This window comes from Lytechinus pictus, chromosome 5 (assembly GCF_037042905.1).
Source record: "Lytechinus pictus isolate F3 Inbred chromosome 5, Lp3.0, whole genome shotgun sequence".
Classification (NCBI taxonomy): Eukaryota; Metazoa; Echinodermata; class Echinoidea; order Temnopleuroida; family Toxopneustidae; genus Lytechinus; species Lytechinus pictus.
Window position 1 is genome coordinate 38,976,695 of NC_087249.1, and position 13,210 is coordinate 38,989,904.

General features: G+C 37.1%; 1 protein-coding gene across 1 annotated transcript; it reads left to right on the forward strand.

Moving 5' to 3' along the window:
- The first annotated feature begins 2,128 nt into the window (after nt 1-2,128).
- LOC129262020 (uncharacterized) lies at nt 2,129-5,856 on the forward strand. Its single transcript, XM_054900055.2, has one exon. The coding sequence runs from the start codon at nt 2,940-2,942 to the stop codon at nt 3,954-3,956; it is 1,017 nt and encodes a 338-aa protein (XP_054756030.1). The 5' UTR covers nt 2,129-2,939; the 3' UTR covers nt 3,957-5,856.
- Nucleotides 5,857-13,210: the final 7,354 nt, after the last annotated feature.

Here is a 13,210-nt window from a genome sequence, read left to right on the forward strand (position 1 = left end):
CCCTAAACACGTATTTTCCATTTTCTGAAAATGCACCCCTTAACAAGTATTGGCGTGTGAAACCCATACCCTTAACAAGTATTGGAAACAAAACGATATTCTTGGCAAGTTCCCTGAATTGACCCCATAAACAAATACAGCCATATTTTTATTATGTCACGGACGTCGGTCGTCGGTTTAACCTCCTACATCATTGGGTTTAGTACAGCCCCACCTCCCACATCTCGCGCAAATTATACTCTAAACACGTAGTGTTGACTCCTGAGGCAAAAGTACATCCTTTATAAATATTTTAGTCTTAATTTTTTACACCCTCGCAAATTTGACCTTAAACACGTAGCTTTCCTAGCGAAAATAGATACCCTTTTTTCATTATTTTAGTGTTTTTGACACCCTTATCACGTTACGTTCGTAACGTGCCCTATCTTGAAAAAAGACACCCTTTTTACGTGTTTTTTTGGTCGCGCATGGTATCCACTCGTCAATGTAAGTGGCCCCCCGGGTATGTTGTTCGATACATTCACCCCAGGGCCCCTCCCCTAATCAACCACACACAGTTTGCCTAGCATTGCAATCTTGTTTCGCATATTACAACGTTTTAGTAATGTAAGAGAACTTTAAAACTGATGGGTGTGGCTAGTTCGAGATGTTTAGATGCGTTTTATAAACTGAAAACCAACACCCCTCCCCCACTAAAGAAAAAATAAGTCATGATAAATCCAATTTGGGATTTATGTATTTATTACAACTCTAAAAATATTGGGTAAAAATGCTTCATGAGGGTAATTATGTGCCCAACCAACATTGGGCATTTCTTTTGGGTATTTTATTTATCCAGTGTGATGAAAAGTTTGCCCATTTTAAAGTAATTGCTGCTTATTTTTTAACCTTACTGGACAATATGCTTCCCGCATTGGGTAAAATACTGCCACAAATTGGTTGGACACATGATCACCCTCGTGCTGGTTAAAAATTTACCCAATATTTTTTTTTAACAGAGTTTGATAAAAATGATCAAGTGACGTGTTTTTTTTGTCAGTATGTCTTTTTTAAAAGATTTGTGATGATGATTAGAAGGAGAACTAACGCTATTACGTCTTGGTTTCCAGCCATCGTGCATAGGATACTTGAATTTTAATGTGATCGTGCAACAATATAGTTTAGTTAAGAAAATCATATTAAATGTTGATTTTTTTTTCACTTATCTGTTTCAAGTCACTCTGCTTTGTTCTGATATTAAAGATTAAGAAATAATGTATTTTTAAAAAGGAATATCAACTTCATATATAATCTCTACGTAGAGAGGTTAAAATAGGGTTGCATACACTAATATAATGACAACAGAAATATAAAAGAATTATGTTTGAAATCAGGTTTTCACCTTTACAGATATAGGATTTGGAGGGTTGATATCTTTTTTAAAAAGTGCCAAAAACAGAAGATGGTATAGGTATATAATGTTAAATCTATCAGATTAATAGAATAGACTTTGTATGGGAAGGTGAATGGACAACCATTTTAACCTCGTACTCTAAACCTAAGTGTAAGTGAACTTACAAAAACTTAAAGTAGTAATCAAAATTCGCAATTCAACAATAATTTGATTATTGATAATTCATCAATAATTCATAATACATCATTCGTTTAAAATGTTATTTTGATAACTTCTCGACTACTCTATCATTCACGATGGCATTCCCGTTTCGTTGCCATTCGGATTGGCTGCAATTTTGGCATATTGCAGTCGTCTTTCCATCAATTTTGGATATTTGCCATATCGATATTCTCGAAGAGCACGCCAATTCTCATCATAAATCCGAAGGAATTTTAGATTGACAGTACACCATAGATATTGATCCATTTTAATGATAACCCCCGGCTATACATACATTGACGTGTAAATTATTTTGGTTGGATTTGAGCAAAATAATACATGTTTTGGGAAATAAATGTACTTTATGATCCATCACATTGATAATGCGAAGCCTGCAAAGAACTGGTGGGTAGAATAGGCGTACGACTCGACAATGACTCGAACAATAGGCTGCATTCCAACGGCAGTCCAGACTCGGTCTAGTTGTCACGGAGAAAAAAAAAATCTAAATTGGAGATGACAATTGTTAGATAGTTCCAGTCGCGGGTGGGTTAGTGTACGAGGCAACGAAATACAGCAAGCATGACATGAAGGTCGCCTTTATTTATTAGAAACTCGACCATTTCTGCCTTTTTTTTTCTCTCTCTCTCTCGCTATCATAATATAATATGTGATTTAGAGTGGAGTACGCGAAAGGAAACCGTCGGCCGTCAACGCGGGGGTTAGAGCTTGATCAATGCGTAGGCCGAAAGGGAGGCCTGTCAAACGGACATCGGCGCGTCCAGTGCACGCGATCTCTCTCTCTTAAAAAAAATAATGTCTACGATCACCATTTTTTCCCGACGCACATGGCACCGACTTGGAATACCACCTGAGAATCTCCAAGAGCTTCGTTCATTACCAATCTTAGGTAATCAATCAATATCGTGATCGCCTACGCTGTAAATAGTGGGTATAAAATCATGTCACTCGTTCACCTCGCTTCATCATTCCACGTTTGGTGGCAGGTGGTGATAGAAGACTTGCAGAGGAGGAGAGAGAGAAAAGATAGTGGTTAATTTTCTTCATTTTTCTGTGGATGCATGCATTCTGGCTCCCAATTCGTGCATTTATATTCGATTCTCCGTATGACTGCAGAGTGAAGTACTGTCGTTGTCATAGGTGGTATAGGCCTTGAATGGTGTTGGGTAGCCTGTTCGGGTAAATCACACTGTGTCACACGTGAGGTGTGACTTGAAACGTTTGAAGCCGGCCGCGACCAAACAAACTTTGAAGTTCCTATTCCTCTACCATCCTTCTAAACCCCAGGACAGGTGTGTGTGTGTGTACTCGCTGACGGGTGAGTATGCGTCAGGTGGCTCAAGCCCTCGGGTGGGGAGGTGTTTTCCGGGCTTTCTTAACCCTCGTGGTGGTACCAAACCTTACCGCCGATGGGTTGCCACTGAACCCTAGCCGCAACTACAGAACTCTTGACGAGACATCTCGGACAACAGATAAAACGAACGATTGGAACAAATCTCCGGAGATTTTGGGAAGGGTCTTTACAATGCAAGATGACCCAGCTTCGAAAGGCCTGGGCCAATCGATTGCAGATCGTAGTGTCATTGAAGAAGGTAATTCCTTGGGGATTGTAGCGACATCATGGTCAGTGAACAGGGACGATAGCCATGTCATGGATGAACTACCGACTAAAATACTGAACAAATCAACTCATAATCTGATGAGGAGTGAAAAACGGACGTTATTATCTGAATTGAACATGAAGACGAACTTGCTGTCTCTCGTCGAATCACTCATGGCGCAGAGGAAGGGCGTCCAGACTTATCTTCAAAGAAGTAGGAGGAAAAGAAGTCGGACAGCTCTGCGGTTCAGGCGGCGGTTGGGAACAGATGAACAAACCAGTGCTAACATTTCTATTTTAATTACAACTTATCAGGGATTAAATTTATCATCGCCTTCATCATCAACAATCAATGACTCGAACAGTTCGGGTGGTGCCAATTCGTCATCAGAATCGTCGTGGCCGTCGTCGTTGTCATGGTCATCCGCGTCGTCGACGTACCTGGAAGACGATATTCATGTTAATAGAACAAACAGTGTGCCTTACAACTTGGACAATCGTAGGTTGCTTAGAAACAGATCAAGCCATTTCAATATCAGCAACTTTTTACGCAACACGAGATGTCGTGTGAACATTAGCGACTTGGCGCCAGAGAGCAATGACACATCTCGAAGTCGGACTAGAAGAGGAGTGGTGTCTGAAGGTTGTCAAGTACTTAATGTTAATCATGGTTACATCAGGGTTGATCAAACTGGCCTTGTTACAACAACTTGGGATGGGACTGATATAAACAGTAAGTGATGACCTTTTCTTCAATTCACATTTTTAGTTTGACGTTTGCGTCAATGAGTTGTGTTCGAGCCATTTTGTATAATGTTTGCGCATACGTCTGTTTAGCCTGACGCAAAGACTAGGCTCATTCACATTGTGATTCTTTTAAAAGCCCAAATGAATGCAATTCCCTATTGTCAATAACAATGTATTTCGCATCATTTCACTTTCGATTTCATTTCCCTTTCCCCTATATAGTCAAGCTTGTATTATCAATGTGCATTGACTTCGATACAAGAAGGTAAATTATTTACTGTAGAGTAGGCCTCCCTGCAGTACTCTATCTGATAGGCAGCGTCTCCACCCCATGCACAATCGTCATCATCATCAATATCATCATCTCCATTATCACTACCACCATCACCACCACCATCACTATCATTATCAGTATCATAATCATCATCATCATCACTATCATCATCATCATCATCTGGATCCTGCAGACTTAACAAGCTTTGCTTTTTTATGCAGGTTCCCTCACATTTCACTCTTTTAAATTGTCTTTAATTCCAAATCGCTATTTTCTTTAATTTGAATTAATTGTTATTCCTTGTCTGATTTGTATTCTCATTAGTTTTCTGATATTGTTTTCATATTGTTGTTTGTACTTGTGAAATATGTAAAATAAAGTCAAATCAAATCAAATCATCACTATCATCATCATCATCATCATCATCATCGCTATCATCATCATCATCATCACCATCGGGGCGCGGTGTGTATGTCACATTGGGCTCTGCACATCCGCGGAAATGAACTCCTAGAAATGTTGAAAGCAACCTATGACTAGGATTGAAGTATGGAATAATTGTAAACAGAAAAACCCACATAATATTTCAGATGTGGAGAGCCCCGGGAGAGCCTAAACATGGATTTTATCGTGTTTATGTCTTGCATGTTGTTTGGAGACATCTTTCCGCGAATCTTCCTACAGATTCTCCATATCGCTGAATTTCGTACCATTTTCAAATTTCTCGCATTTCCTCGCCTCCATGGTGACGAAAAATTATACTTTTTTACGCGTTTTCTGAAACGCTTCCTCAGTAGGTCCATGGTGAGACATACACCACGGCATAATCACCACCATTATCGTCCCCACTATCATCACCATCATCATCATCGCCACCACGACCATCATCATCACCATCATCCCATCATTATCACCATCTCATCGTCATCATCATTATCACCTATATCATCTCATCGTCATCATCGTCATCATCGCCACCACCACCATCATCATCTGATCACCATCACCATCATCATTATCATCATCATTATCATCATCATCTTCATCACCACTATCATCTCATCGTCGTCATCATCATCATCTTCATTATACCACTATCATCTCCTCATCATCATCTTCATCACCACTATCTTATCATCGCCGTCGTCATCATCATCATCATCATCACCACCATCATCACCATCATCATCATCACCATCATCATCATCCTCACCATCATCATCATCCTCACCACATCATCTTCACCATCATCATCATCATTACCATCATCATCACCATCATCACAACCATCCTCACTATAATCGCTTTTGTCGAACGTTATAATAATTTGTATATTCTGTAGAGGAATCTAGCTATTTCGTGAACTTGAACTTTTATACCATCCAACCAAGGCTACTTATGACTGCAAAGCAATATCAGGCGATTACAAGATACTGCAAAAATGTCTCTAGAAATGAATAATATCAAACTAAAGATACTAAACTTCGGTTAACATATGAATCTAAGGAAACATGTGAGAATAAATCTGCAGTTTTCTCTTTTAGGTACAATAAATAAAACTGCGACTTGAGCCTCGATCCCACACACTTCTAATTGAGAAAATAGAAAATACCACAAGTCCACATCATAATAAAAAATAAAACACTGCCCCCCCCCCCCCCCCGCCCTCCCCCTCATCCACCCCGGCCGATCCCGCCCCTCCCCGGGAGAGAAAAATTAAAAAAAGTTGCGTACGATCTCAGAATTTTATGGGACAACCTGTACGGGTCCCATCCTCTATCAAGCATAATCCAGGTGATTTTCCTTGTGTATGGTTGCCATGGTAACGATGCTTTTTAAAAGGCTTGACGGCGCAGGGCGTGAGTCAGTCCGTCATTCGGGAATCTGTATTCCATTGTAGTGAAATTGATTTGATTTGATTAATACATGCAGGACCATGGTGATGCCATACTTATTCACGCTGTTAAGTGTACTTAGATGAATAGATTAAACTCACACAACAACACCAAACAGCTTCAACTAAATCGTCCCTGGATGACACATTAGGAGTGAATCACGGGAGATTCAATTATGAGCTGTCTGTCATTACTTTATTTTGATTTGTATTGACGATGTTGACATTGGTTTCAATTGTTTTTTCCCATACATATAGGCCTGCCCATGGGACTATATTGCATCTTGTTTTTGCTAGGAAATACTTGATTTTAACATGTTTAATTAATGCGTGTGTGGTAAAAGTAGAAATCATTTCTTTAGATATACCCCCCCAAAAAAAAATGATTTCGGGAGTGTGTAATGAGCAACTTTGCATTTCATGTAAAATTTTGTCAGTGATTCTCACTCGGTGACAAATGTAAAAAGCTACCATCTATTGATCCGATCAACAACAACTATATATATGGCCCATACATTCATCATTCTCTTGAAAATTCAGTGTGATTTTCTTTGTTTACTAAGGAGATTGTGCAGATTTCTTGTAGAAAAACTATATGGTATGGATGGATTTCCATACAGTTGAGACTTGATTTGATTTATAGTTTTCTTCTGCATTCATAACATTCGTATACAATACAATTTTCATTACGTAACAAACATAATATATTGGTAATTGATTTTGGTATAAAATAAAGAAAAAAAAAAAAAGTTATTGTAAACAAACATGATCTACTACCAACAAAGAAAATTTAATATTTACAGTTTGCAGGAGAAGGATTGTCATTATAAGCAGATTGCTTGAAAGGAATGACAACATCGAAATAAAAATCATTAAATAAATATATACGTTTATAAAGCAGAATGGACATGTTATTTTGTTCATAATTTTATAATGATGAAGATGGAGATGATATGAATGAGGATGATGGTGATAATGGTGAAGATTGATTGGATCAATCGTAACTCTTTGTAAGACGGGGCGTCGATTGGCCAGGAGCAAACAATTCGGTGAAAATTACTGACAAATATTTACAGGTAACGCTACCCAGATAACAAGGCAAATACAGGACCTTTTTTCATATAAAATATGTGACTTATATTCTATTCTTTAAGTTATGGATGCATATTTTATACAACACCCTCACAAAATTATGGATAGAATATATACCCCTTCCGTATTTTGCCAATGTCATTTATTTATGCTCATCTCGGATTGATTTAAAAAATAAGCCTTGTTTATACTCAAACTATCAATTAATAATAAACTCATTGATTATAGGCCTATAATGGGTCAATAGAATATCCGAATTCATTTGAATGAGTGAATTAAAAAAAAGTCGCTCCTTGTCCAACTTGTTGCGAAATTTGATTAAATAACTAATCATCATGCCAAAAGGGTTGACTTAAATTCAGCCTGGAAGTGCTCCTACTAGGGGATTTTCTTTGGGCGTGGCTGGAAAGGGCATAAGAATGCCATGTTTAAAATGCGATATTGGGCTAGAATAAATTTATTCTTAAATAAATCAATTTTTAGATCATAACGGAGGGGATATATAGGGTAATAGAGAAAGTATGAGAGGGGATACTAAAAGAGGCAGAGAGTGGTAGCTTTATTTCCAATTCGTCTAATGCCAATTCGCCCAATTGCCAACTCGTCTACTACCATTCGGTCTATCATCAGTTCGTCTACTCACCACACGGTCTACTTTCATTTAGTCTAATGCCATTCCGTCTAATAACCAGTTGGTCCAATAGCCATTTAGTCCATATACCATTTGGTCTAATTAATCCAAAGTGTTAATTGTGCAAGGTGAATGAAAAGAAAATGGGTATTAGAACCAACTGGTTATTAGACGAAATGGTAATAGACGAAATGGTGATTAGACTATATGAAGGTAGACCATGTGGTGAGTGGACGAGTTGACAATTTACCGTAATAATGAGGGAGACGGGGGGGGGGGTAGAAGAGAGCGGACACACGGAATAGAGGTATAGAGGAGCGTATAGATTTAGGAGTAATAAAAAAAGTAAAATTGCTGATTGATTTGTGATTTTCATATACCCACCTGCCTTCACGTTGCCGTGACGTAAGAATGAGAAAGAACCAGGTGTCTACATCTAGAATACATCAAGAAATTGTCCTCCACAGTGACGTCAGTTTATTCATATCGAACTCGTTTCTTCCCATAAATACCTTAAACTTTCAGAAGTAGCAAGCGAATATCAATCATTCGGGATATTTTCAACGTGTTCAAGTAATGTAGGTTTTAAAACAATGTGCTGCACGCTGCGCATACGTAAAGAATTTATATTGACTAATATGGGTCAGAATGTCTACTTTGAATGCCCAGGGCCCTGTTTAGATTCGTGTATATTTTATTATATTTCATATATATTTCATATTTTATCATATTTCATAAATAAATGTTGAGGGGGCAGACATGGCATATGGGGCAAAATTTATATTAAAAAGGTTGCAAGCAAGCGAAGCCAAGCTAGCAAAATTTTCGTTTCCAATTTTACATTAAAAAACGTACTTTTGTGATAGATGATGACGTATTCAGAAAAAATATTTATTATATTTATTTTTTCCTTTCCTTTTCTCTTTTTTCTTATTCGTGAACATTTTGGGGAGTCCATGGAACCCCATGTGGAGTTAAGGGCGTCAAGGCCACTTGAAGTGTTGAAGAATTTATCTATGGTGTTTATAATTGGGATAGTGAAAGGAGATTTCGATTGATATATATATATATAGAAAATATAGCGCCCATCTTACGAGAATTACACTGGCTGCTTGTATTATTATACATTGATAAAAAGAATACAAGGTTTTAATTGATTACAAGATATTGGTTGTTTAAATATGTAATTTATATTACAACAATGAATAAACCTTTCCTGGTTATTCCAAAGCTTTATACTCAATCTTTAGTTCTTCTAAACTCATATTCTCTGTGTGCTGACTAGTGCTGAGCTTGATTTTGAACAACCTACCCGACATTGTATGGGATTATTCATTTAAGACCGTTTTGAGGACATTCCTTTCCAGAACTTCTTTTCAACCACCTCCCCTTAAAAAAAATCACAAACAAGAAAAAAAAGAAATGAGAGAGTATTTTAATTATGTCAAAATCTATCAAAATTGTTTTTTTCATAAAAAATGTCACACTTTATTTTGTCCGACACGTCTGCCCCACTGAACAGTGGTCTGCCCCCTCCCCCCTCAATTTTTTTTTTTGGCTCGTTAGGTCACTGCTAAAGAGGATGTTGTTATTATATATACACGTTATATAAGCACAGTTTAATTTTATTTTTACCGTTATCATTAGGTTTTCATGTGTCTGGGCTTTTTTTTATTTGAAGTGGATAATGACTGAACCATTAATTATTCTTGTTAATGTCTTGTCTGATTATGCACGTAAATCATGTACATGTACGAGTCTCTCAACCCGGCCCATCGGGCCTGGCGTTGGGTGTGAGGTGGGGAGGGGGATGTCTATCCGTGTTCTTTTCATCTACCAAGCATGCCAAGTTACACTCGAATTTTGAAAGTATATTTATAGCAACCATAATCATAATTGCAGTGTTTCTATTTGATCAGAGTTAAGTTTCAATCTGTTTTTTTTTTCTTGTTTGTATCCGCATGATCGAATCGTGTTTGATCAAACGGAAAATGTGAATAGTGAGAATGGTAGTATAACAGAGTGACAGGTGGGCGCGCGTGGCTGTTTAAAATTGTTCATTGATTTTGGCGCGTGTTGTGTGTACTATGTATGTTACATGTATTTAGTCATTTTGGGAAGATTTTTTCGCCCTTCTGCCAAATCATGCAGTTGGTCGATCATTTCATAAGAAGGATTATGACAGACATTATGTGTCATAGGTGCGCACGAGTCATTGTGCATCTTTAACATTACAAAATTACCCCCCCCCCCCCACTCATTTTCCGATACAGACATGGCAGATCGCTCAATAAGCAAGGAGAAATACATGTATGCTTATAAGGAGTAGCACTTTTCGAATGGTAGGATGGGGGGGGGTAGAAGAAATATATGAGGAAATTGTAGCTATAAAAATCAGTAACATTACAAACTGTATGTGCCTCTGTATATGCCACTGAACTCCATGCCAACCCTTGTTCATGTTTGTATAGTTTGTGTGTAAAATTATATAATTGTTTTCTTCCCTTTACCTTTTACCTCCTTTTTCATAATTTACAATAATTTTTATTTCCCTCAATTTACATTGAAATCAATTATATCCCAATATTTTTGTGTTTTTGTGTTTTTGTCTGTCATTCTATTTTCTCTTTATTCATATAGCATTATCCCCCTTAATGATATTTCGGTAATATGTATGAACATCGTCGTATCGAGTGATGTGGAGCGTTGTGGCCCAGTGGATTAGTCTTCGGACTTTGAAACAGAGGGTCGTGGGTTCGAATCCCAGCCATGGCGTAATTTCCTTCAGCAAGAAACTGATCCACAGTGTGCTGCACTCAACCCAGGTGAGGTAAATGGGTACCGGTAGGAAGTAATTCCTTAAAAAGCTGTGTGCGCTATGAACGCCTATGAACGCCTAGCTTAGCCGGGTAATATAGGAGCGCCTTGAGCACCTAACAAGGTGGATATGTGCGCAATATAAATACCCTATATTATATTATTATTATGTCTTTTCATAATAAAGCGAATGGAATTGAATTGAATTTATTTCAGGCAGGGTGGACATTCGGAAAATACACTCTCCGAACCGATGGGATGGGGAAGGTGGCCATGCCAACTAATTTTGGCTCTTATATTATTATCTACAGTCCAATAATTGTTACGGAATTCATGGTATCGTATCGTTATATTATCAAGCGAACCATGCCAGGAAGTACAGAATAGAGGTCTAATTTCAAACTTGTCCTAACGAAATTTATGCAAGAAAAATGTAGTAATAATGGACCGTAAACTGAATTAACTAAAACCTCATGTTAAAAATTCTTTTTTTACTAAACAGCTAAATATTAAAATGCCTCTAAAAAATAGAAATCCAGTAAACCTAGGCCCAGAATTTAAAAAAAAAAGCATTTTGTGTTATGCACCGATTAGTTCTTTCTCTCCTTTCCACGTTTCACTAATGAAGCAAGCATAAATGATAAAGTCCAAAAGAAAATAATGAAACTGTCATTAGTTATCATTGGCACACTTATGCGAGAATATCATCTGCGCTGTGAGTATAAGTGCTGTGAAGATAAAGGAAAACTGAAATGTAATTATTTGTTTACATCCGCATTTGATGAAAATATCAGCATAATTATGCCTGTACGATTTATGTTTTTTGAAAGTCTCCTTTTAATTCATTTTCACCTGATAACATTCACAAACATACTGTACAAACATACTGTTTGTGAATTGTGATTCTTTAAGTTAAACCCTATTATGGCCCGTATTCTGAAGTCGGGTTTAATTTAAACTCTGGTTTTAAGTTGTGGTTTAACTATGGAAAGCCAGTTGTTACATAAATCTCTAACAGTAGATGTTCAATGTCTCAGCTCATTGACTCCCAAAACGTTAACTGCCTGGGAAGGATAAGTACGACAATTGTCTTCACCATTAATGAATTAGTAAAGAGCACAGTAAACATGAAAAGCATTCACTGTAAACAAAATTTTGAAATATTTGGCTTTCCAAAATTTTAGCACAGAGTTAGACCATGGTCTAAGTTAAACCCGACTTAGAATACGGGCCCGTATATGGAGAAGAACGTTATCGTCAATACACAGTGAAAAAAATAGCACTTTGTTTAAGCCCGTCACTTTAACAACAAGTTGCTTAAACTTTTTAAGATTGTTTGAAATTTTCAAACAACTTGTTTAAGAATTTTTGTTTTAAATGTTTAAAACTTTAAAGAAGAGTGATAGGCTTAAACAACGTGTTTAAAATTCTAAACAGCGTTTTTTCAGTGTACGAAGGAAAGTGATTATAATTGATCAAAATGTGAATTTGTGTTGTATTGCTTTGAACTTTGTTGTCTATTGCTAATTCGTTTGTTTCCAATGTGGTATAATTCATAAAGACAGTAAAAAAAAAATCGTTATTTCATGTTGTCAAGCAAATCGTGTTCGTGATTTTGGCAAACTATTTTATTATGCCTTTGTTGGGTCACCTTGTAGTGCAAATAGGACAGAGGTTTGTGAAAAGAATATAGAAATCGCTGGCATTTTTCCACTTTCTATACGACACACCAACAAAAGAATATGAAATGTACCTCCAAACCGCGCGTGATGGACTGGCTATTGTTATTTGCTAATTAATTAGGTTTCCGCCCATATTGGTTGGTGCACACGCCCCGCATACAATACAAAAAAAAAATGGGTAAATAATATAGATTGATAGGGGTGAAACCAAACAGAAGAACGAAAATATTTTCACAGTTTTGTTTTTATTTAAACATACGAGGACGCAACGTGTGTTTTTATCATAGATGCGCACTGTTGCATTTGGTTGTGATTTAAGGATGCGTTCGATAAACGAGAGAAATGAATAAATTTTAACCAAAGCTTTTAAACCAGGATATGTATACATCAATTTTTGTTTACCTGCTCAGACACAGTGGTACAAATGGGAACGGAATTACACATGTACTTGCTAAGATTGCATTTCGCATCATTGCAGTGGCGTAATTAGCCAAAATATTGAGGGGGCACAACAAGTGTATGTGATGAAATTTCTAGTATAGTGGGTTTCACGGTACACCATGTATCTTTCTTGGGCAGATGTTGGTCCTGAAAAGGACCACCCAATCTCGACGTTTCGACAAGTGTGTTTTTGTCGTCCTCAGGAGAAATTTCTATTTGAAAAATATTGCGAATGAATGGAAAATTTTGTGTTTTTTAATTTAAAAAATCCAATATTGTGATAGATTTTGACATAATTTTTAACCAATAATACCCTGTCTAACCCCTTTCCTTTCCTTTTATTTCTTTTCTCCTTAATTCTATTTTTATTCTCTCGGTTTTGGGACTTCAGGAAAAGCCCGCGAAAGGGGGTTCAGA